General features: G+C 46.6%; 3 protein-coding genes across 5 annotated transcripts in view; 2 read left to right on the forward strand and 1 right to left on the reverse strand.

Moving 5' to 3' along the window:
- Positions 1 to 347: 347 nt before the first annotated feature.
- rnf25 (ring finger protein 25) lies at positions 348 to 3,478 on the forward strand. 2 transcript variants are annotated; one of them, XM_035615845.2, is made up of 10 exons: positions 348 to 443; positions 702 to 773; positions 1,015 to 1,111; positions 1,189 to 1,256; positions 1,459 to 1,528; positions 1,605 to 1,676; positions 1,835 to 1,981; positions 2,078 to 2,170; positions 2,264 to 2,401; positions 2,592 to 3,478. In XM_035615845.2, the coding sequence occupies exons 1-10, from the start codon at positions 427 to 429 to the stop codon at positions 3,246 to 3,248; spliced, it is 1,431 nt and encodes a 476-aa protein (XP_035471738.1). In that variant the 5' UTR covers positions 348 to 426; the 3' UTR covers positions 3,249 to 3,478. The 2 variants fall into 2 exon arrangements, with proteins under 2 accessions (XP_035471738.1, XP_035471739.1); XM_035615846.2 differs by lacking the exon at positions 348 to 443 and adding an exon at positions 512 to 563.
- Positions 3,479 to 4,425: 947 nt separating this feature from the next.
- On the forward strand, positions 4,426 to 7,961 carry kat8 (K(lysine) acetyltransferase 8). Its single transcript, XM_035615847.2, has 11 exons — positions 4,426 to 4,914; positions 5,130 to 5,204; positions 5,496 to 5,674; positions 5,777 to 5,830; positions 6,038 to 6,202; positions 6,295 to 6,384; positions 6,529 to 6,669; positions 6,766 to 6,859; positions 6,994 to 7,144; positions 7,275 to 7,429; positions 7,784 to 7,961. The coding sequence occupies exons 1-11, from the start codon at positions 4,596 to 4,598 to the stop codon at positions 7,846 to 7,848; spliced, it is 1,488 nt and encodes a 495-aa protein (XP_035471740.1). The 5' UTR covers positions 4,426 to 4,595; the 3' UTR covers positions 7,849 to 7,961.
- Positions 7,962 to 9,410: 1,449 nt separating this feature from the next.
- The window catches only part of LOC118289081 (xylosyltransferase 1-like), an 18,300-nt gene continuing 5,210 nt past the window's right edge, over positions 9,411 to 22,500 (reverse strand). The window contains exons 3-11 of one of the 2 annotated variants that reach the window (XR_004786013.2): positions 20,630 to 21,008; positions 19,695 to 19,775; positions 19,054 to 19,270; positions 18,264 to 18,440; positions 15,412 to 15,680; positions 13,171 to 13,366; positions 12,493 to 12,829; positions 11,092 to 11,854; positions 9,411 to 11,001 (exon numbers count right to left, since the gene is read on the reverse strand). Coding sequence is in view for 1 of the 2 variants with exons in the window: in XM_035615774.2 (XP_035471667.2) it covers positions 11,529 to 11,854; positions 12,493 to 12,829; positions 13,171 to 13,366; positions 15,412 to 15,680; positions 18,264 to 18,440; positions 19,054 to 19,270; positions 19,695 to 19,775; positions 20,630 to 21,008 (1,982 nt within the window). In the remaining variant the exon portion in view is untranslated. Of the gene's footprint in view, positions 11,855 to 12,492; positions 12,830 to 13,170; positions 13,367 to 15,411; positions 15,681 to 18,263; positions 18,441 to 19,053; positions 19,271 to 19,694; positions 19,776 to 20,629; positions 21,009 to 22,500 lie in introns of both variants that reach the window. The other variant, XM_035615774.2, reaches the window with a different exon arrangement.

Raw genomic sequence — 22,500 nt, forward strand, 5'->3', positions numbered from 1 at the left:
GCCACAGTGAGACACTCCACTTGCATCAAGCGTGTGTTTAGTTCCACGTCCGGTTAAAATGTTCAAAATAAAACTTATGCAACGGATGGGTGGTTGTGCATTGTGGACAAAGTATATTCACTGCAGTGTATATTCAGGATTATGAATCATATTTAATTTTAACGCAGTTGTAGTTACGCAATGTGGCCAACACCGCCCAATCAAGTTAGGCGTAATATCAAAGCAGGACTTCCGGTGAAAACATTCAAATAAATCTTAAAAAATAACCACAAGTGAAGAAGCGATGATACGCGACGATATTAGTTAGTAGACTGGTCAAGCATTTATTTTATTTTTTCGTGTTGAATGGTTTACGACACTTCCGGTAGGAACCACTTGTGTTGTCAGCCTCGGTCGACTCCCAGCGGCGCACACGCTGACGTCATCATGGCCGCGGAGTGCGAGTGAGTAGTTTGCTGACAGTTCAGTGTGATATTCCTCCTCTGACACTTCGCGTCATCTCACCACACCGACACTGTTCGTCGTCCCCCGTCGATCCGCGTCACTGTCGCTCAGCGATTCCGGTGAAAACCGGACGAAATGAAGCTAATCAGCTGAATGTTGCTAACATGCTAACGCTAGCTTAACGTGTGTTACGGTAAAAAAACAGTTGAAAACAAACAGTTTGACCCGTGTTGTGTTTCTGTTTATCTCCTCCGCAGTTTGATGTCTGAGATCGAGGTGCTGCAGTCGATCTACCTGGACGAGCTGCAGGTGAACAGGAGGGAGGACGGGTGAGACCACAGCTAGCCTCAACAGCTAGCCTCAACAGCTAGCCTCAACAGTAGAGAGACATTGTGTATATATCTATATATATATACATATATATGTATATATACATACATACATATATACATATATATACATATACATATGTATATATACATACATACATATATACACACACACACACACACACACATATATATATATATATATGCATCTTACCTTTTCCACCTGTGCTCTGCGGTGCAGGTGCTGGCAGGTGAGCCTGGTCCTGTACCCGTCCACGGCCCAGGACTCCTTCTCTCAGTTCGTCCGACTCACCCTGAGTCTGACCCTGGATCAGCAGGTACGACCTCGATATGTTATCATAGTTAATTGAATGTCACAAACATAAAAGTCTGAGTCTCTTTTCTGTATCTGTAGTATCCGTCGTCTGCTCCCGTCATCTCCATTCATAATCCCAGAGGACTTTCTGACGACAAGCTCAGCAGGTGATGAACCCTGTGTGTGTGTGTGTGTGTGTGTGTGTGTGTGTGTGTGTGTGTGTGTGTGTGTGTGTGTGTGTGTGTGTGTGTGTGTGTGTGTGTGTGCGTGCGTGCGTGTGCGCGCGTGCGTGTGTGTGTCATGTTCAGTTATCGCAGTTTTTCATAAACAGTCAAATCGTCATCATATGCATCATCTCTTTTCTCTTAGTGTCCGAAAGTGTCTCCAGTCGGAGGCTCAGTCCAGTCTAGGTTCACCGGTGTTGTATCAGCTCATCGAGGTCGGTGTTGTGATGTCACAGTCGTATTGTTATTAAAGATTAAAGTCTCCTCACGTCTTTTTCCTCTTTTCTTCAGAAAGCAAAAGAAATCCTGACTGAAAGTAACATTCCTCATGGAAACTGTGTCATCTGCCTCTACGGATTCAAGGTTTGTTGTTTTCAACGTGTTTCCAGCGCCTGTCAGCGTCTTGTTGTTGTTTTCAGAAGAAGAAGACGCTAAACTTTAGCGGTTGCAGCTCAGAGCCGCTGGTCCCTGTCTCTTGTCCTCCGATCGTCAACACGTTACTGCTCCGCTGTGTTTTTCAGGAGGGAGAGACGTTCACCAAGACGAGCTGCTACCACTACTTCCACTCGCACTGCCTCGGTCGCTACGCCCGCCACTCGGAGCAGGAGCTCCGTCAGAGGGAGAAGGAGCTAGAGGAGGACAAGACCAGAGACTGGACGCACTCTCAGGTCTGGTTTCATCAGCAGCCGGGTTTTTGACAGATGATTGAGTATCTGTGAGCGACATGAATCATGAACACTCACTCATGTGCATTGTCCTGACAGGAGCTGATGGCCGTGGTGTGTCCCGTGTGTCGGGAGGCTCTGTCGTACGACGTGGATCAGCTGCTGTCGTCTCCTGCGCCTCAGCTGCCGGAGGTGAGTCAGACGGAACCGTCCACCTCCACAGTTTTTACATCGATTTTAAAAAGTTAAAAGCTTTAACAGACATTTGTTTTGTTTTTCACTCAGCTCGATGAATCGACGATCGGTTCGAAGTTTCAGCAGAAGTGGGTCGAGCTCCGGAAGCTTCTGGAAAGGCAGCGGTCCAGAGGTGGGATCATCGACCCAGAGCTGGAGTCAAATCGCTTCCTCATCCACATCAACGAGGTAAAAAACTAAATCACGACGACGCCTGAGTTTCTGGTGCTGTTGTGAAATCCAGTGGCCGTTAACATCGTGTTTATAAATCATATTGTAGGAAATGATCTTGTTTCAGACAAAAGATGGATCCATTTCTTCTGTGCAGGAACAGATTGAGATGGTTTAGTCCATAATGTTCTGTAAATAAATCTCACAGGCTCCGTCCGTCACTGAGAACGAGAACCTGGACGTAGACGACGTCTCCTCTGGACCTCCGGTGCCGTCTGCTCCTGCTCACGTTATGTCCGACAGAGCCGGTGGAGGAGCGGGTCCATTTGTTCTGGGACCGTCCCACTGCAGAGGCAGCGGTCAGGGCCGGAGGCGTCAGCATCAGGCTAGGGGCCCGTGGAGAGGAGGCCGGTCCAGACCTCAACGCGGACGAGCTGCCGTCGTCACAGAGCAGCTGCACAAACTCTCTCTGTCCTCAGGCTGCTCCGAACGACCCGCGGAGGTCCGGGCCCCGGGCGATGTGGCGCTAGGCCGGGAAGCGGAGCACCTAGAGGAGCAGATTCCTCCAGACGGTCGACCGCTGTACAAGTCCGGTTTGGAAACGGACGGGTCCAGAGAAGCGGCGGACTCCGCAGGCGACCACAGTCACCATGGAAGGAGACGGGGATATCAGCGACCCGTCCCACACGGCGGAGGCCCCGGGGCCACCGGGAGATACCATTGGGACGGGCGCTCATCGAGAAGCAGAGGAGGAGGAGGGGCCGGTAACTTCTACAGCAGAGGAGCTGGGCCGCACCGGGCTCACGGCGGCGGCTTCCAGCAGAAGGTGGTGGAGAGGGAAAGGGGAAGGGAGGAGGTGCTATGACGAAGGGCGACAGGAGGGCCGACGAACAAACGCACGTGTGCCTCCATTTTGAGTTTGCTTAGATTCAACAACCTCCTCCACCGTCGTCGTGTCGCCTCCACCACCCGTACGTCGGCCTCGTCCTGCTTCACGCTCTCTGACGTCTCACACCGACGGTTGTTGTTTCTCCTTGTGATGCAAAACAATAAAAACTGGAAAGAACCACAAATAATTTTTTCCTCTAGATGTCACAGTGTGCCTGTGTTTAATAAAAGCTTCCTTCTGGTTCTGTCGCAGTTTGAAAAGCAGCTCACTTAAAGGGGCAGTAAGTGATTTTTAAACCAATACACATTTTGTAAAGCATCAGGGAATATTTCCTCAGGGTCCGCCAGCTATCGGTTCTGTGTGTCTGCCGGAAAAACATCAGCCCTGGCCCTGTCAGTTGAAAACAAAAGAAAATGTGTGTGTAGTTTGTAAACATCACTCCCCGATTATGACTCGCAGGTTTTGGCCTCGTGGTGCAAAAACAAAGAGAGAAACAATCTTTCTCCAAAATTGATTAAGTGACATTTGAAAATATGTGGACTAAAAAAGTATGAAGTATTGAACGAAAGTAATTGAGTAATAAATCTGAATAAGGAAGGATGGAAATTATGAATAAAACAAATGTATAAAGATAAATACACAAAGGGAAAAATACATTATGTTATTTCAGTTGAGCTGAGTTAGTGGGAAAATCCTTTAGAAGGTCATAAAAAAACTTTTCCTTCAATCACTTTCAAAGATTTTAAGTACAATGCAAGAAAATAATCTTTGGGGGAAAAACATGTTTTAATCTTCTTGTGGATGAAACATTTTGTAATTTTGTTTTTCAATATCAAACCAAATGTTATAGAACCATGAGGGTAAGCAGGAAATTATGGGATTTTTGTCTTTGTGATATATATATATATGACCTGATAAAAATATATGGTCTGTGGTTTCAATATCATTTCCACAAAAACAACACGTTTCTCTCATTGTGGGCGGTTTAGAGAATGTTTGGCACATTTACAGCGAGTGAGACATCTCGCTTTTCCTTCCCATCTCTGTTGAACCTTGCTCATGCGCAGTACCGATCTCACCGGCGTCTGATTGGTCGAGTAAGGAACAGAGCCCCCTGATTGGCCGACAGGCTCTTCCCCAAGGCATCATGGGACTTGACCAGTGAGCGGCTAACGGCTACGCTAGATGCTAACAACAACGTTGAACCGTTGACGCAGAGACGGAGAGAGTCGACGCCATCTTGTCTGTTTTGTTGTGGAGGACCAGCCCCTCTCTCTCTCGCTCTCTCTGCGGCGTGTGGTGCTGTTTGAAACGGCCGAGGTGATGACTGGCGGGAACGAGTTCCACAAAAGCTACAACAACGACGACAACAAGGAGTCGGAGTGCGGGATGGACGTCGACATGGACTCGAGCCACATGGACAGTGAGCGCGGGGAACTGGACACGAGCATCCCGGCTGCGTGTTCCTCGAACGGCAGCGGCGGGGAAGAGGACGAGGCGGAGGCCGTGGACCGCGCCAGACAAGCCGGGGGCTGTAGTAGTCAGCACGCCCCGGGCGGAGGAGGCCTCGGCGGCAGGGAGCAGGAAGTGTCGGTGGAGATCGGAGAGACGTATTTGTGTCAGAGAGCCGACAAGACGTGGCGTGAGTGAAACATCAACGTCTCCCTGAATCTGTAGACTACATGTTTAACATTGATACAACTATGATGTCATGTTTCCTAGTGGTCATTGAAATGCTCTGTGGTCTTCCTCCTTTACATGTTGATATGCTGTTGCCATGACAACAGATGGTGTTCACGTCTCGCAGGTCTGAGTGTAGTTTGCTGATGACACTAACTGATGGATTTGACCTTTCAGACACAGCAGAGGTGATTCAGTCCCGACTGAACGAGCAGGAGGGCCGGGAGGAGTTCTACGTCCACTATGTAGGATGTGAGTATTAAACCTTTACGTTGTCTCCTCCACTCTCATCCCTGCTCCATCCTCTCCCCCCCACTCTGCGTTTTCCATCAAACTTTGTTTATGATCGAGGGATGGGCAGATTTTTGAATATATCCAATGTATCGCAGCTTGTTGTACATGAGATGTGTTACGCCCAACGCACGTAATCGCTTTTTCTTTTTTGCGAACTTTCAAAAACTCTGCGTAAAAATGTCTCTTGACATTTAGATGGAAACACGATGCTAATGATCGTCTTTATCTCCTGTTCCTTCGTCGCGTCAGTCAACAGGCGGCTGGACGAGTGGGTGGGTAAGGCCCGCCTCGCTCTCACCAAGACGGTGAAGGACGCGGTGAGGAAGAGCACGGAGATCGGGGGCGTCGGCGACTTGGGCGAGCAACCCGAGAGGAAGATCACCCGCAACCAGAAGCGCAAGCACGACGAGATCAACCACGTGCAGAAGGTGGGGGCGCCGTCGTCATCGTCATGTGGTCATTTCACGGTGTTTGTGGTGATGACAGATGAGTCGCTGGGCCCTTAAAAAAGAAGAATCCTTTTTTTGTAGACATATGCAGAGATGGACCCGACGACAGCTGCACTGGAGAAGGAGCATGAGGCGGTAAGGTGGAGTGTGTGTGTGTAATAGTTAGAGAGAGAGTGAGAGAGTGTGTGTGTGTGTGTGTGTGTGTGTGTGTGTGTGTGTGTGTGTGTGTGTGTGTGTGTGTGTGTGTGTGTGTGTGTGTGTGTGTGTGTGTGTGTGTGTGTGTGTGTGTGTGTGTGGAGTCTTCTCCTACGTAATGAAAACTCTTGTTGTTCTCTCTGACAGATCACCAAAGTGAAATACGTGGACAAGATCCAGATTGGGAACTTTGAGATCGACGCCTGGTATTTCTCCCCATTTCCAGAAGACTACGGCAAACAGCCCAAACTGTGGATCTGCGAGTACTGTCTGAAATACATGAAATTCGAGAAGACGTTCAGACATCACCTGGTGAGTCCTGCACTCACCTCCAGTCTCTCGTTGGGAGGTTTAGAGTCGGTGCAGTCTGGAGTGTTGACCCCCCCTGACCTTTGTCTCTGCAGTCTCACTGTCAGTGGAAACAACCGTCAGGAAAAGAAATCTACAGGAGAAGCAACATCTCTGTGTTCGAGGTGGACGGACGAGACCACAAGGTGAGAACGTCTGTTTTCTCTTCCTGTTCAAACTGCACGGTAACTTTAGGAGATACAAGTCATGTAAATATAATTATATGATATACAATTCATATATTTATTGACAACGTGCTGCTGACAGACTCATCGCTCTTCTGTTCACAGATCTACTGTCAGAATCTTTGTCTCTTAGCGAAACTGTTCCTCGACCACAAGACGCTGTACTTCGACGTGGAGCCGTTTATCTTCTACATCCTCACCGAGGTAAACAAACAGGGAGCGCACATCGTCGGATACTTCTCCAAGGTGAGTCTCGTCGACCGCTCGTACCTGATTCATGTTGTATTGATTATGATCTTCAACATTTCTAGACGTCACAACTCGTTGGTTTTGTTTTTTCAGGAGAAAGAGTCTCCAGACGGGAACAACGTGGCGTGTATCCTCACGCTGCCGCCGTACCAACGTCGAGGCTACGGGAAGTTTCTCATCGCCTTCAGTAAGTGTGTGTGTGTGTAATTGTTCATGTTAATTTGATTCATCATCATCGTCAGTCTGATGTCTTGATTGACTAACTGAAAGCGTGAATATTCATATCGTTCCGTCTGATGTTGGCTCGTTTCTCGTGAGCAGGTTACGAGCTGTCGAAGCTGGAGAGTTCGGTCGGTTCTCCGGAGAAGCCTCTGTCCGACCTCGGGAAGCTGAGCTACCGGAGCTACTGGTCCTGGGTCCTGCTGGAGATCCTGAGAGACTTCAGGGGGACGCTGTCTATCAAAGACCTCAGGTAGACGCACACACACAGTCTGACAACACTCACACACACACACACATACACACACACACACACACACACACACACACATCTCAAACTGCCAAGCACCCCGGTGTTGACCCCCTCTCAACCCCCCCCTCAGTCAGATGACCAGCATCACGCAGAGTGACATCATCAGCACGCTGCAGTCGCTCAACATGGTGAAGTACTGGAAAGGTCAACACGTGATCTGTGTGACGCCCAAACTGGTGGAGGAGCATCTGAAAAGCGCCCAGTACAAGAAGCCGCCAATCACAGGCGAGTGTCCACGTGACATCATCTCACCATAAATCATAAATCATCCTTAATCCCAAGATTATGATTGTTTTTATTATTTAATTTCTCAGTTATTGTAGCACTGTGATAACGATTGTCATGCAAATTGCCTCATGAGATTAATAGATTTATTAATACGCAGGGTTGCCTCATATTCTCTGGTCACAGTTTCATGTCGTGTCAGACATTTTTTTTACAATCACAGAAGAATAGAATTTTTGACAATTAATTGCGAAATGAAATTGTCTCTGTTGTTAATGTACTGTTGTCGGAAGATCATTTCCTGTGTCCTCCTCCGCTGCTGGTCACTGATGTTCCGTCTCTTCTCCTCCACAGTCGACACCATGTGTTTGAAGTGGGCGCCGCCCAAAAACAAACAGGTCAAGTTGTCAAAGAAGTGAGAGACTATTCACCTGTCCGTCACCTGCCTGTCGTCAGTTATGAAAACTCTCTGTATATAATAATTAGAAGCGTCTTGTCCGTATTTTCTTAAAATATAACTTAAAAAAACTAACATGGCTCTTTGTTTTTCTTTCCTGAGAATCATCTGGTTTGTTAATTCTGACAAAGACCAATAAAGTCAAACGCCTGATTATAATAATAATAATAATAATAATAATGAGACATAACAGACAAAAAATTAACCTCAGACATTTGAAGAAAAACCTCATCAACGAGGAGACGAGAAGTTTTCAGCTGCAGGTGAGTTTTGTTTTTACAAACTAATACATTTACAAAGACAAGAAAAAAAATCTTCTGAAGATTTGAACAAAATGGAGTTTTGAAGATATTTGTTTATCTGTCACGTCTGTTCTGATGTCAGTCACATGGTGACCACCAGGGGGCAGCGGCGCCTCGTAAACTCTCACCAGTAGTTTGGGTTTTTACATTTTAAAGTATTAGGAAATACAGGTACAAAATGAATAAATATAAATTATTATTTTAATGTTAATATTCCTTTATTTATCACAGGAGTCAAACAGGGTAGAAAAATGTTAAATAGAAACAATATTATAATATATTATAAATAAAATCACAACAAGAATATTAGATAATATCCAATGTGATTATTTCTTTCTGGAAACAAAAGTATTACTAATATAATCTTTAATACAAATAAAAGCATTACTAAATATTAGTAATACTGGACATTAATGCTGCTTCTCAGTGTTATATTTTGTTTTAATGTTTTGAGAATCAGATTCTGAATTTGTCCTTTTTTTTAAAATCACCAACTGTTAGGATGTTAGCATGTATATCAGTACAGTTTTAGCCTAGCTTAGCACCAAACAGCAGAGGAATACGAGCCTCGAGATATTTTTTCGTCCTCTACATTTGTCTGTTAACATCTTTATATCTATTACAGCCTTGATAAAACTAAGTGTCAGTTATTGTCAGCGTCACGCTCTTTTCTCTTCCGGACCATTTTTATTGATCCTCTTGTATCGATGATTCCACCCTGTCGCAGCTCGTCACCGCAGATACAGAGCGTTTGTGACATTCCCCAAATGTGTCTCGGTAAATCATAAGGCAGGAAAGACCTGAATTAATAAAACAAAGTCATGATAAACCTGAGACTTTATTTTGGTGATGTTGTTGTTAGTGTAATCATCCCAGTTTCTTGCTTCACCACTGGCTCACAAATTAATAGTTTCATAATTTAAAAAAAGCCTTAAAATGAAAGGGGCAATTTTTTCATTTTTTGTGTTTTGCACTTTGACATCATATACTGCAACTTTTCATTTGGAAACATCCAGTGCTGGTTTCTGTTTTTTCATAATAGAGAGAGAAAAATCAAGAATATTACCAGAATTCTCCTATAAGAAGATTAAAGCTGCAGCTGGAATCTGCTCCAAGAAAAATTGATTCTATCTAGATTCAACAGATTATCTCTCTGAGTATAGAGTTTATTATTTGTTATTTGTTCACATTAATACACGAGTGTGAAATAATGGACACAACATAAAGGGAGATTCTGTTTTATTTTCCAAAATTGTACTTCAAAAACCACGAAGGTCATTCATAAGGCATCACAACAGGTCCTTTGTCTTTTTTCCTTTTTTTTCTAAACATTTGAGACAGTTTTGACGTTGAGGATTTTCTATAACAGGAGAAACAGCTAAGGCACAAGACGAGAGCCCCAGAGAGAGAAACGATGAAGAGGAGCAAGGGGAAGAAAGAGTTGGCACCGAGGAAACAAAAACCTGAAACTCACAAAAAATAAACAAAGGGCAAAAATAAAAATATGACAAGACCAAAACATCTCGTCTGGATTTCCTCCAGAATCTGACAACGTTATCGGAACATTTTCACATCCTCGTACAAACCATCACGTGACGTCGAGTCATTTACTTACAACTGTACAATCGTCCGTTAGGAATTTTACAAAATACTGATTTACAGATTCACTCGTCATATGAAAAAATACATGTTGGACATATTTACTGGCTCTTAATTTAAAAGTTAAAACTATTTTCCTTGAGAAAACAGAAATAAATAAAAGCTGAATTTGTCTCTTTTTAAAAATTGTAGGACATTTTTTGACACTGTTAAAATGACGATGTAAAAATACTGTAAAAATTAAATCTCATCACTGGACTAAATGTTAGAAAACATTTATTAAATTTATTTAAACTAAATGTGTTCTTTTGATGCAGTGACAGTAACGTACTCTGCCTGGTAACAACACAAACATCTGGTAACATCTGCCCCACACGTCCGTCATGTCAAATAATAAATTATATAAAATATAATAAGAAATGTGACTCGTGTCCTTTAAGTGCCGACTGTCACAGAGCAGCTTCGTCTCCAGGTTTTTGGTCCCAGTATTATTATTAATTTATAATGTAACGACACTTTCTGGAATCATTTATTCCCCCAAAATATTAAATATGAGCTTTTTATCGTGACGAACAACAGGATCGAGGACGAATTGCACCACTTTATAAAAAAGGCCTTTTTAACACATCTAGAATTATATTTTGACACTATTACATTTTTGGAAATATGAATAACAACATACGTGTTTGCTTATGCTAAGCTAATATTTTAGTTGAGTCTGGACTCGTCCTCTCAGCAGCTCCGGTGTTAAAACTAAAGTTTAGTTTTTGGGGGGAAGGTTTGAGAACTTTATGCTAAACCAACCCTTTAATTCTGAGGTAATGAAATACGCCCACAGAGACGCCATGCACAGACCACTTGTTGATCCGCGTCACGGACCAGGAATCACATCAACATATTGATCTCCTATAATAAACACTTCTGCTTCAGACGTCGCCGATTTATTTGTGATTACAAAGCTTTTTGGAATCACAAAAGAAACTACAGTATTTGGTTACAAAAAAAAATGTCGACGTCCCCGAAACAAAATCCAATCAGAATTTAAACTTAGTTTAGCGGATGTAGCTGCACTGTAGTAAAACTGTAACACTGTAACACAGTAACACTTACACTGGTCGTAATGAACTCGTGGCAGTAAAGTGATTGAAATGATCAGTTAGGTCAAAGGTCAGAGGTCAGTGAGTAGATTCAGACAAAACTGTCCGACGTTCGTCCTGAGGAACAAAACATCAACATATCAATCATTAGTCACTTTAAAAAAACGAATCACTTTTTTAATATAAACCTCTGAATAAATTACTCACATTGCAGCTTTGACTCAGTCACATGACGTCATGACTCGGTCACATGACTCGGTCACATGACTCGGTCACATCAGTTTCTATAGCAACGAGCGGATAAATATGTGAAGTTAAAGGAAAAGTAAAAGGAAACAGGAGGCGAAATCTCTTCCAGCATAGCAGACGTCTTCAAGTGTCAGGTGGTGATGGTCTCACACACACACACACACGCACACACACACACACACACACACACCAGCAGCAGACAGAACGAGGACTGAGGAGAATCCTCTTCCTCTTCTCCTCCTCGCTGCCTCTGATCTTCCCTCCGTCCTTTTCCTTCACCTCCTTCTCGCCATCGTTCAAACTTTAAATAAATAAATACGACGCCTCAGCCCGACGCCTTCCTTCATTGGTTCCTCGTGTCCCTCGCTCCGCCCCTCGGTCCGTCCGTCCCTCTGCTACCTGATGCGTCCGTCCTCTCCGGGCGTGGCAGACGCCTCAGACTTGGGGTCGGGGCTCGCCGAGCTCCAGACGGTCAGGCGGCACCGCTGCATGACGGGACAGGCGCTGGGGCCCGTGGAGCAGACGTCCGAGGCGGACCAGTGGCCCTCCAGCAGCCGGTCCAGCCAGTGGCGCAGCGGCGCCCCCGTCAGGCCGGCGTTGGCCTCCGCCTCCTCCACGGCGCCGAGGCTCACCGGCAGCCGCAGCACCGGGTTGAGGCCGTGGAAGCTCTGCTCCATGTAGGAGTTCCGAGCCGGACCGCCGTGAAGCCGCAGGCCGTCGTCTGGAGGCGCAGGGAGGAGACCAGGAGAGAATGAGTGAAACTGATCCAGTATTTCAGTTTACAGCAAAGGTCAAAGGTCAGATTTGAGTTATTCATGTGAGCATGAACATTATATTAACGTACAGGGTCAATGATCAGATTACATCACATGTCACCTTCGCTTTCATAAACCAACTCATAAAAATATCACGTCTATTCTTACTCTGGGCTTATGATTCACACACACACACACACACACACAAACGGCTGGGGAGGTCAAACATATGTGTGTGTGTGCGTGCGTCACTGACTGGATACCAACACTATAAATATGTGTGCATGGTGCTGACAGCTGTGACAGAAGGGCCTCTGCTCTGTGTGTGTGTATTCCTCTAAAGTGTTTTGAATCTTTTTTTATTCTGATCAGACTTTTTGAAGTGTGATTATTAATTTCACTCATGTGAAAGTTCGAGTTGACGGGTGATGTCACCCGGCCGTCGCTCTCTCTTCATAGATCTGTGTATCTGCTGGAAACCGCCTCTAGTCCACTCTGACCTCTGACCTTTGTGTCAGTTCCTACATATCGTACGTCAACATTAAATATAATAATTGAATGTTCATCTGGCTGTAGACACGGCGGCAGAGTTCCGGTCGCTCACCTCGCCGTACGGGCTGCTGTCTGTGGAACTCCAGCGGCGCCACGACGAAGCTGGTCTGACCCAGCGGGCTCCAGTGGTGCAGCAGCCTCAGGGTCCACACGCCGGGCCTCAGCGGCGCGGTGAGCGGCGGCCGGTAGTGGGTGACCTCGGCGGCGGCGTCCACCAGGATGTCGTACGTGGCGGCGATGACGTTGGTGGGGTCGATCCACACCACGGTGGCCGTCAGGTTGCTCTGGCTCCGGCTCCAGCGCTGCACGGCCACCGGCTCGTCCTGGGGCCCCAGCAGACCCCCCCAGTTCCGGAAGAGACGCTCCTTCGGATCCCAGTCCGACCCCACCTGAGGAACGGGACCAGAGTCACGGTAGGCCTCATCGGACTGTAACTAACAAGGGCATTTTGAAAAGACACTTCAGGGTTTAACTTATTTACTGAAGAAGCATTCGAGATCCTCAGTGTTGTTACAAAACAATTTTCACTTCCTCTTCCTTTAAATATCGACCAAACGTATTTTTAACAAATCTTTCAGTGACCCGTCTCATAACGTTTCATTTTCTGTGAAACAATTATGATGATGGCGCTTCCAAGCCTGTAAATTTCCCCTCAACAAACTTGTGTGTGTGTGTGTGTGTGTGTGTGTGTGTGTGTGTGTGTGTGTGTGTGTGTGTGTGTGTGTGTGACCTGGACGTGCTGCAGCCTGTTGGTGGGGTGTGGGGGGCTGGCCAGGGTGAAGTGGTCTCTGGCGGTGACCCAGGTCTCCAGGGTCTCCGGCTGGGTGGAGGCTCGGTTCGTGGCCACGTGACGCACGAGGTAGCCCTGGAACTGGTCTGACAGGAAGTAGAGGTGGACCGACACTGGGTGGCTCATGGCCATGTACCTGGAACACACACACATTCCTCTCAAGATGAATAATAATGACCGGACTATTCATCAAACCCTGTCAAGTCTGAATTTTAATTTGTCCAATGCTTTGTGATATTACCTGAGAACGTACATGTTCTACTACAAACTACAAGAATGAAGCTTGTTCTTTGTTTTAATCTTCAGTTTTCTGGACAGATTTACAGACCGGAAATATGATATATTTGGGTAAGATGATTAAAGCCCACAGGATATATGTCCCGCAATTGTAAGAGGACACGGAATGCGATCTACCGTCTGTACAACAAATATCAATGCATACTAATGAGGCTGACATGTTCTGGCCCTGGAACATGGACGTAGCGTGTTCAGGGAGCAACACAACACGTGTGACTGTCGCCTGGACTGAAAAACAAATGCTAATCACAGAACGTGGGAGAAGAGGAGAGGGAACGGGCCTTGTTGACTGAAGTGTTCAGTTCGTGACAGAGAGTTCGTAAAGAGGAAGATTGAACTGTTTTCTTGTGAATAATTCAAGTGTCGACCAAAACCTCTGAGTTCTGATGTGGATGGAACATGTCTGACATGTACATGGTGTTTTCAACTGATGTAGATGTGTCACAGCTTGAAGGGAACAGACTATTCCTGTTTTAACTCCCCCCCCCCCCCCCCCCCCCCCACACACACACACACACACACACACACTAACACACACACTTCCCTAATACTACCCCCACCCACTCTGGCCACCGGTCCCCACCCGAACTCCAACAAGTACCTCCTTGTACCTACTGTGGGTCTCCTCCACCACACACACACACACACACACACACACACACACACACACGACTGGAAAAATCCAGCCTGTGCAGCAACTGAAGCCCGATTGTACCTCAGGAACAAGCTCGCGTCAGTTATCTTCATATTTAATTTGGACGGGTAAACACACACACACACACACACACACACACACACACACACTCACACAGACACACACACACACACACACACACACACACACATACACTCACACATACACTCTCACACACATACACACACACACACACACACACACACACACACACACACACATACACTCACACACACACACACACACACACACACACACACACACACACACACATACACTCTCACACACATACACACACACACACACACACACACACACACACACACACACACACACACACACACAGCAGTGTTGGTGAGTTTAGTGGAAAAAGACGCAGTTCATATTCCAGCACCTCGTTTCCCTCTGTGCAGTTTCTCTCTCCTCTCAAATACAGACTTCAGACTACATACATACTACATACTGTAATACTACATACTGTACATACTACATACTGTAATACTACATACTGTACATACTACATACTGTAATACTACATACTGTACATACTACATACTGTGCATACTACCTGTATGAGGCTGTGATACTTCTACTGTCACTTCTGTCCATTTGGTCCAAACCCAGAAATGAATGAATAAACAAGACATTGTTTTCTACTAAATCTCCTCTGATGTCACAATAACCAAGATGGCGTTTGGACCTCGCATCTTAAATAGTGACAAGACAAAAGGATCAACACACCAACTCCTTTTCACCGTCTGATGCATTAGGAAAAGAAATTCCTGCGCTCACATGCCGACGCACAACTATACGTTACCGGAGGTTGATGAATATCTATATCTATATATGAATATCTGTTCTTAAACTCATGCTCATCCCTTGAATTGAGCTGAACTTAGAAAAGTACTTTGTCGGTTCACAGAGCCGATGTAAAAACAAAGTCAACGCTGTAACTGGGATTCTTATAGTGAGATTATCAAACTGGAAGTAATTCAAGTAGCAGGAGACGAAACTCAATCCACTGAACCACTTCAGGAACCAGCAAGAACAAGTGAAGAACTCAGCGGACGTTTACAAACGTAAGAGACCTAAGTAAGAATCCCATGAATAATCTCTGGACGTCCTGATGAATTTCAGGACCCGGATAGCGTCTCATTGGCTCGTCCATCATCTAGTGCCCGTGCTCGTACCTGCAGCTGTCGTCGGTGGGATGGCCTTGCAGTGAGCCGGCAGCGCGGGACAGTCCCATGCGAGCGAAGGCGTGGTAGTGGCTGAGCGCCGAGTCCGACAGGCCGGCCGGCCCGTCCGTCTCCCCGTCGTACACGTTCTCCCAGTAGGCCTGGAGGCCCGGCGTGCCCGGGGCCGGCGCTCCGAACAGGAAGGAGTCCAACTGGCTGATGATCTCCTGGCTCACGCTGGCCTCGAACTTCCTGGCGAAGAAGGTGGGCCGGGACGCCTGCTGTGGTCCGGAGAGACGGGAGGAGACGGTTAGATCCACTTCAAAATACATAAATAAACAGAATGAAGAAGAAGAAGAATATAATATAACTGGTTCATGGTTATAGTTATCATGGTTAGATAAGACTGTAAGTAAAGATGGACGACAGGTCAGCTTCCAAAAGTGAAGCCAAAACATCCTGATCGCCCCCTGGTGGGTGGCTGCAGTATAGGTCATAAGCCCCGCCCCCTCCAGGTTAGCTGATGGGACAGAGACCAAAAAAAATCTAAGTACATGTTAAATTCATTTCACTTTTATCACACTGATGTTTGTTCAAGTGTTCATGTTTCTGATCAGTTTTCTTTTCATTAGTTATTAAATATCAGTCCCCATTGCACTGGAAACACACTCACACACACACACACACACACACACGGGCGTGGGTTATGACGTCATCAGGAGGGTGCGACTCCGACTCCGCGAGCCGAGTCAGGAAACCCCAACGTAATGAGAAGCATGTGACCGCAGCTCTTTACTCAGCCGGACGGTTTGAACTGAGGTCGTTACTGCGTCTTCATCGTGAGACCAGAGGGACCGACGCTGGGAGGGCCGACTACTCTCCCTTCTTTCGGTCAACTCAGTTTATTTTTAATTTCCACCTACTGTTAAATCAATAACTAATAATTATCTTGAATAAAAGTTTTGGTCTGTCAGGCATCAAAAACTTTTGTAAAAAAACCCAAACTGGTTTTGACTGATGAACGATGCAAAAAGAAAATCTTACAATGATACGAGTCTGAAAAAAGACGATATTTTTATTTTCATGTTTGATTAATCTGTTGTTTATTTTCTCAAACAATCAATAAAATGTAAATAAAAGTTCCTAAAGCACAAATTTCATTCAAACAGTTCAGACACTTAATTCTACTGAAATGTTTACATTTGAGAAATAAACCAATTTATTTAACATAATTGATGATTCCAATTCATTTCCTGAATAATTTTAAGGATTGCAAATGATAATTATTTTCATTATCAATTCATCTGTCAATTACTTTTTCAGTCTCAAAAACAGCGCTGACAGATTCCTGAGTGTCTGAAAACATCAGATGATATAAACAGTTAATTCAAATCGAGTGTTTCTGAAGTTTAGCACAGAACAAATGAAACGAGGACTCGTCGAATCTTCTTGTTGAACTGAAGCTGTAAATTTAACTATTTCTTCATCCCTGTTTCTATTAATATGATTTTTCTTTTTTAACCGTTATCATTTGCTGGTCATCATTAACTGAACCTGTTGACCGTCATGTAACATGTTCCTGTGAGTTCCTGACCTTCGCCCTCAGGACTCGGAGCCTCGCTCGCTGCCGGCGAACCCCGACATTATGATAATAACAACCTTCCAAAACCTCAGCAGGCATCTTGGCTACGAAGCTCTAAAAATACGAGCTGCCCCTCGAGTGTACAGCTGCTTCCAGGATCAGCTCTCCACCACAGACGCTGTTCTCAGGTCTGTCGTTAGCACAGAGCGCAGGAAAGAGGTTATTCTGGTCCCCCGACCACCGCGGCCCAGAGGGCGAGGGGGACGTGAAAGGAAACGTCTTCCGCTCTTATTCAGGTTCATGGTTATATTGGAGTTCTGACTTGAAAGGGAGTGTCGCTGGGGAAGCTGCACAAGTGGTTGTGCTGACCTCCGTCGGGACGCCCGACTGACGTCAGGACGTCTGACGTCAGGACGTCTGTCGTCAGTCAGACAGGACGTCCGACGACAGGACGTCCGACTGACGACAGACGTCTGACGACAGGACGTCCGACTGACAACAGGACGTCCGACTGACGACAGGACGTCCGACGACAGGACGTCCGACTGACGACAGGACGTCTGACGACAGGACGTCCGACTGACAACAGGACGTCCGACTGACGACAGGACGTCCGACGACAGGACGTCCGACGACAGGACGTCCGACTGACGACAGGACGTCCGACGACAGGACGTCTGACTGACGACAGACGTCCTGACGTCAGTCGGACGTCCTGTCGTCAGGACGTCCGACGACAGGACGTCCGACTGACGTCAGGACGTCTGACTGACGACAGACGTCTGACTGACGACAGACGTCTGTCGTCAGTCAGACGTCTGTCGTCAGTCAGACGTCCTGTCGTCAGACGTCTGTCGTCAGTCAGACAGGACGTCTGTCGTCAGTCAGACGTCCTGTCGTCAGACGTCCTGACGTCAGTCGGACGTCCTGTCGTCAGACGTCCTGTCGTCAGTCGGACGTCCTGACGACAGGACGTCTGACGTCAGGACGTCTGACGTCAGGACGTCCGACGACAGGACGTCCGACTGACGACAGGACGTCCGACTGACGACAGGACTTCCGACTGACGACAGGACGGAGGGAGGATCTCAACGCTCATTGGATATCACGTCAACGTGACTGACGCAAAGTCGTTCCCCGACTCATCGACACGAAATTCGTATCTAGTTGCGTCTTTGCATTGACTCTGTCTTTGATCTGTTCACGTTTGAACACCTTAACACCCAAAGCTCCTGAACACAGACACGAGTCTGACGCCACAGTCGATTCCCGTCGCTCTCACCTGGAGGCGCGGCAGGTCCGAGGGCTTGAAGTCGTTGGGCGAGCAGCCGCACCAGTCCACGATGTGCTTGTACTGACACTTGCAGCCCAGCTTGCGGTTCCAGTTGGTGAGTCGCAGGTTGTTGTCCACCATGGACTCACAGTGGACGCTGTTCTCCAGCACGGTGTGGAAGAACGACTGCAGGCGACAAGGACAAGACACCAGGTTCTGATCTGATCCACGGCTTCTCTGCACATTTTCCATTTTCAAAATATACCAGACTGTTTCAAGACTCAAATTTTCTGTCTTCTGTGTAGATATTCAAACCATATTTGACATCATCAAATTCCATACTTTTCAATACTGCGCAAGAACCCTGAGACACATTTTCCATTTTTCAAAATTTTTTCCACACATTTTTCAGGCCCTTTTGACATCCGAGTACAAATAGCTAGATGTTTATTAAGTCAATATTATTAAATGAATCCATATTAGAAGTTATTTTATATAATATCATTATGATAAGTAAATATTATTATGTTAATAAATTATTTTATTGAAATGTTGATACTTCAAATTCCAACGTTACCTGTTCTAGGACTGATTCTCATATTAAAAGATTGATATTTAAAATAACTAAAATCAACTTCCCTGCTTTTCCATAGGAACCCTGTTAACACTAAACTGAACTATAAACATTTGATATTCATGTTCCCCACTCGGGGGAAACCAAACAGCTGGAGTCCTTCAGTTTGACTCCCTCGCCACATTATGATTATATATGTATTCACTGTGCGTGTGGGCGTTTTACCTCCGCCGGCAGCAGCGTGTGGGCGTAGAAGCGCCTCATGCTGCCGACCAGCTCGTCCCCGGAGTTGACCACGTAATCCACGAAGGGCCGATTGAGCAGGAACCAGTCGGAGCCGCCGTCCACCGCGACGCCCTCCGGGATCTTGCGGTCGCCGAGACGCCACATGTGGGTGTCGCACTCCAGGAAGAGTCGGTCCAGACCCTGTTTACGGATGAAACTGAGATGACACAAAAAGACGTTATATCATATTGAATCTACAGAAACAAAATGAAGGAAGGAGCGTTTCATCGTTTCTAGTGTTTTAACTATATGTGAGTTCACATTATTGATTATGTGGATGATGTCATGTGTGTCATATGACCAGGTAGGACACACTGACATGGAACACGTTCCGTTCTGGTCCCGCCCCCAATTTTTTAACCGTTTGGTTTCAGAATCCCTCGAAAAGTCGAATCCCAGGATGGAAAATGTGATAATATGAGAGAACACGCAGCTTCTGGAAAAGTCGTGTTTCAGGACTCGGGAACAGAACTGGTTCATGAGATTTAGTACGAACACATTTTTTAAAGGATGCAAATAAATATGGTCTGCTTGTGAATTCTTTCCGTCAGCGAGCACGGAGGGGACAGAGAGCGTCTTACCGTGCGTTGTCTCGGCCGTGAGACTTGATGAAGTTCATGTTGCGGTACTTGGACAGGAAGGCCACCAGCTGCTCATTGGTCCTGAGGGGAGACGGCAGCAACACGTCTGACATGATGTCACAGGACGAAGACCAACACCATCAAAACAGCTCACGCAATGTTTTCCCCTCATCTTTCTTCTTTTGCTTATCTGAACGGACTCGCGTCGAATCAGGACCACGGGAAATATTTGCATTTCTGAACAATCTTCCATTAAGGGGAATCGACGTGGAGGAAGCTGCTTCCTGCTCCGGCCTGGTGTCGTCCCGACCAGCAGACGGAACCGCAGACAGACACTTCGCCCTCATCGCTTCTGATCACAGGCGTTGAGACGGACCTCCGGCGTTCGCGTGTGTGTGGTCGTGAGTTACTGACACACACTGAAGAAACCAACCACAGCAGCTTCAGACTGAACCATCAGGCTACTAACTCCTGACAGAGAAACACGAGAGGAACGTTCATGAACAAGACTCCGGTCGTCACATGAAAATCAGACGTTAGCTCAAAGCATGAAGAGCCAATCAGAGACAAGGATTTACTCTGCATCTGCCTCATAACAACTGCAAAAACAGCTTCAATCTATTCCATCTATTTATAACGTGACATCCACAAAAAGGTTTATGCAACCTGCTCTCAGCAGTTCAACAGGAACAACACACACACACACACACACACACACACACACACACTGTTCCATCGACTCGCGCTGCATGTGCCTCCATGACGTCATGGCTGTCGATGGAGTGGCGCTAATGCTGTGGCAGTGTTATGGATTTTGGCTTGAAGGGTTTTCAAACTGTCACTTTGATGGAAGGACAGTAGCGATCACATCAGTGTGTATGTGTGTGTGTGTCCTTGTGTTTCACTCACAGGAAACAGAAACCCCTTCCTCTTACCTGATGGGGTAGTCGGCAGCACTCAGGTTGATGAAGAAGTCCCAGGACCAGTCGGCCATCTTGAGGAGGTCCTCCATGCTGCGCAGGTACATGGTCAGCAGGCTGGCCCCGCCCCAGATGGTGGCCATGCGCCAAGGGGTGACCCGGACGTTTGGGTACAGGGCAGCCAGAGCCAGCACCTCTCTGTGGAGGTAGTCGGACCTCTGGTCCACGTGGACGTAGTAGAAGTGCGAGACGTGGTAGATGGCTTTGAAGAGACGCTGGAACTGACGCGACGCTCGGCCGTGGACGACCAGGACGAAAGCGATCCGCGCGGGCGAGAGCTGCTGGGCGGCGCCCGAGGGCTCTTCATCCCACTGTACGTTCACGTTAGCCTTACCTGCACAAAGAGGAGAGCGCCGTGAGCTCACGGGCACAAAGCATACTTGACATTCAACGACGGTCATGGAATCTGCCTGACGTGTTCGCCGTTTCCCTCCGGAATTAAGAAACGATGAGTGGACAGATCTCACCTGAAGACCTCGTTGGTTTCAGCTCCTCAGATGTGAGGATTTGCTGATTTCCTTCTTCTTCATCGGGAAAGAATCTGTCCCGACTGAAATGTTGAGTGTGGTTTTAAGTTTGGCCCTGAATACTGAATCATGTTTCACTGCTGTTGCTTCGTAGTGACGGAAGTTGTTGCTGGTTGATTTTTCAAAAATAAAAACTAAAATTTTTATTTTCCAAAACCATCTTAAAATGATCTAAATGATTTACTATCATTTTTTTTTAGTTTTCATAGGAAAATCTTGGTGTTGCTACGTCAAATCTTACTCCCTGGTGCAACATATTGATCTTGTGTGATAAATACTTGCTGCTTCTGTCCCCGCTCTCCGTCTTCCTGATTCAACTGCACGAAAATGTATATTTTTGGGAGGGTTGGCCAGACAAAGAACCCCCCACCCCCCACTAAATTGGCTGATGGAAATTAGAATTTCTTCTCTGCGTTCCGACTTTTATTGAACTAAAGTTTAACCCTGCTCTCCACTCCCCCTCTTTCCTGGAAATATTCCATGTGTCCGTGGCCGGCCGAGCTGAATCCAGAACCTCATGTCCACAGGGGACACGACGGCCGTAAAGCTTCTCCATCGTCACACTCACTGTCGAGGCGACGTGGCTTGAGGCCTGCTCGGCCCTCATCAGTGACCTTCCCCGGCTGAGGGCGCTGGGAGTGGGACTTTGAGGAGGAATAACTGTAATCAGGCGGCTCGGTCGAGAGAGGGGGTGTGGCCTCCTGCGCAGCCGTGGACATGCTGTCAAATCTGCATTAGCACAGAAAGATCTTTAAGAACCTTCACAACAACCCTCTCCTGCTCCCGAGCGCACGTCAGTCGGACATCAGACCAAACCGACGGGTCTGATCCCGCCGCTGCAGCATAATGACTAGTGTCTCATCAAAGCAACCTATCATCATATAAATGAAACCTCGACGAGCGTCCCGGCGTGGTTCCGAGACAGCGACTACAAATCGTTAGTCAGCCGATCCAAAAATAAGACGACGAACTCGCTTGTTTAATTGGGGGGTAATTACGCCTGATGAGTCGCAGCCTCACTTGAGTCCGTTTATGCTTCACGTGCCTGGAGACGGAACTGGAAACCAACAGGGACGCGTCTCCGCGGCCGCGGCACGCGCCGCGTCTACAAATGTTCCTCGACCAGTAAATTTAGAAGGAAAAAGGTATATTTTTTGCCGCCCGATGTCCCATTCCTTCTCTTTCTGTCTTGTCAAGTCAGTCGCCCTTTCATCTGTCGACTGACTCCATCATTATGTTTACATGAAGGTATATTTCAGCCCTAAATCATAGGTTAATACATTTGAACTGTGTGTATTG

Source organism: Scophthalmus maximus, chromosome 17, assembly GCF_022379125.1.
Source record: "Scophthalmus maximus strain ysfricsl-2021 chromosome 17, ASM2237912v1, whole genome shotgun sequence".
NCBI classification, from domain to species: domain Eukaryota; kingdom Metazoa; phylum Chordata; class Actinopteri; order Pleuronectiformes; family Scophthalmidae; genus Scophthalmus; species Scophthalmus maximus.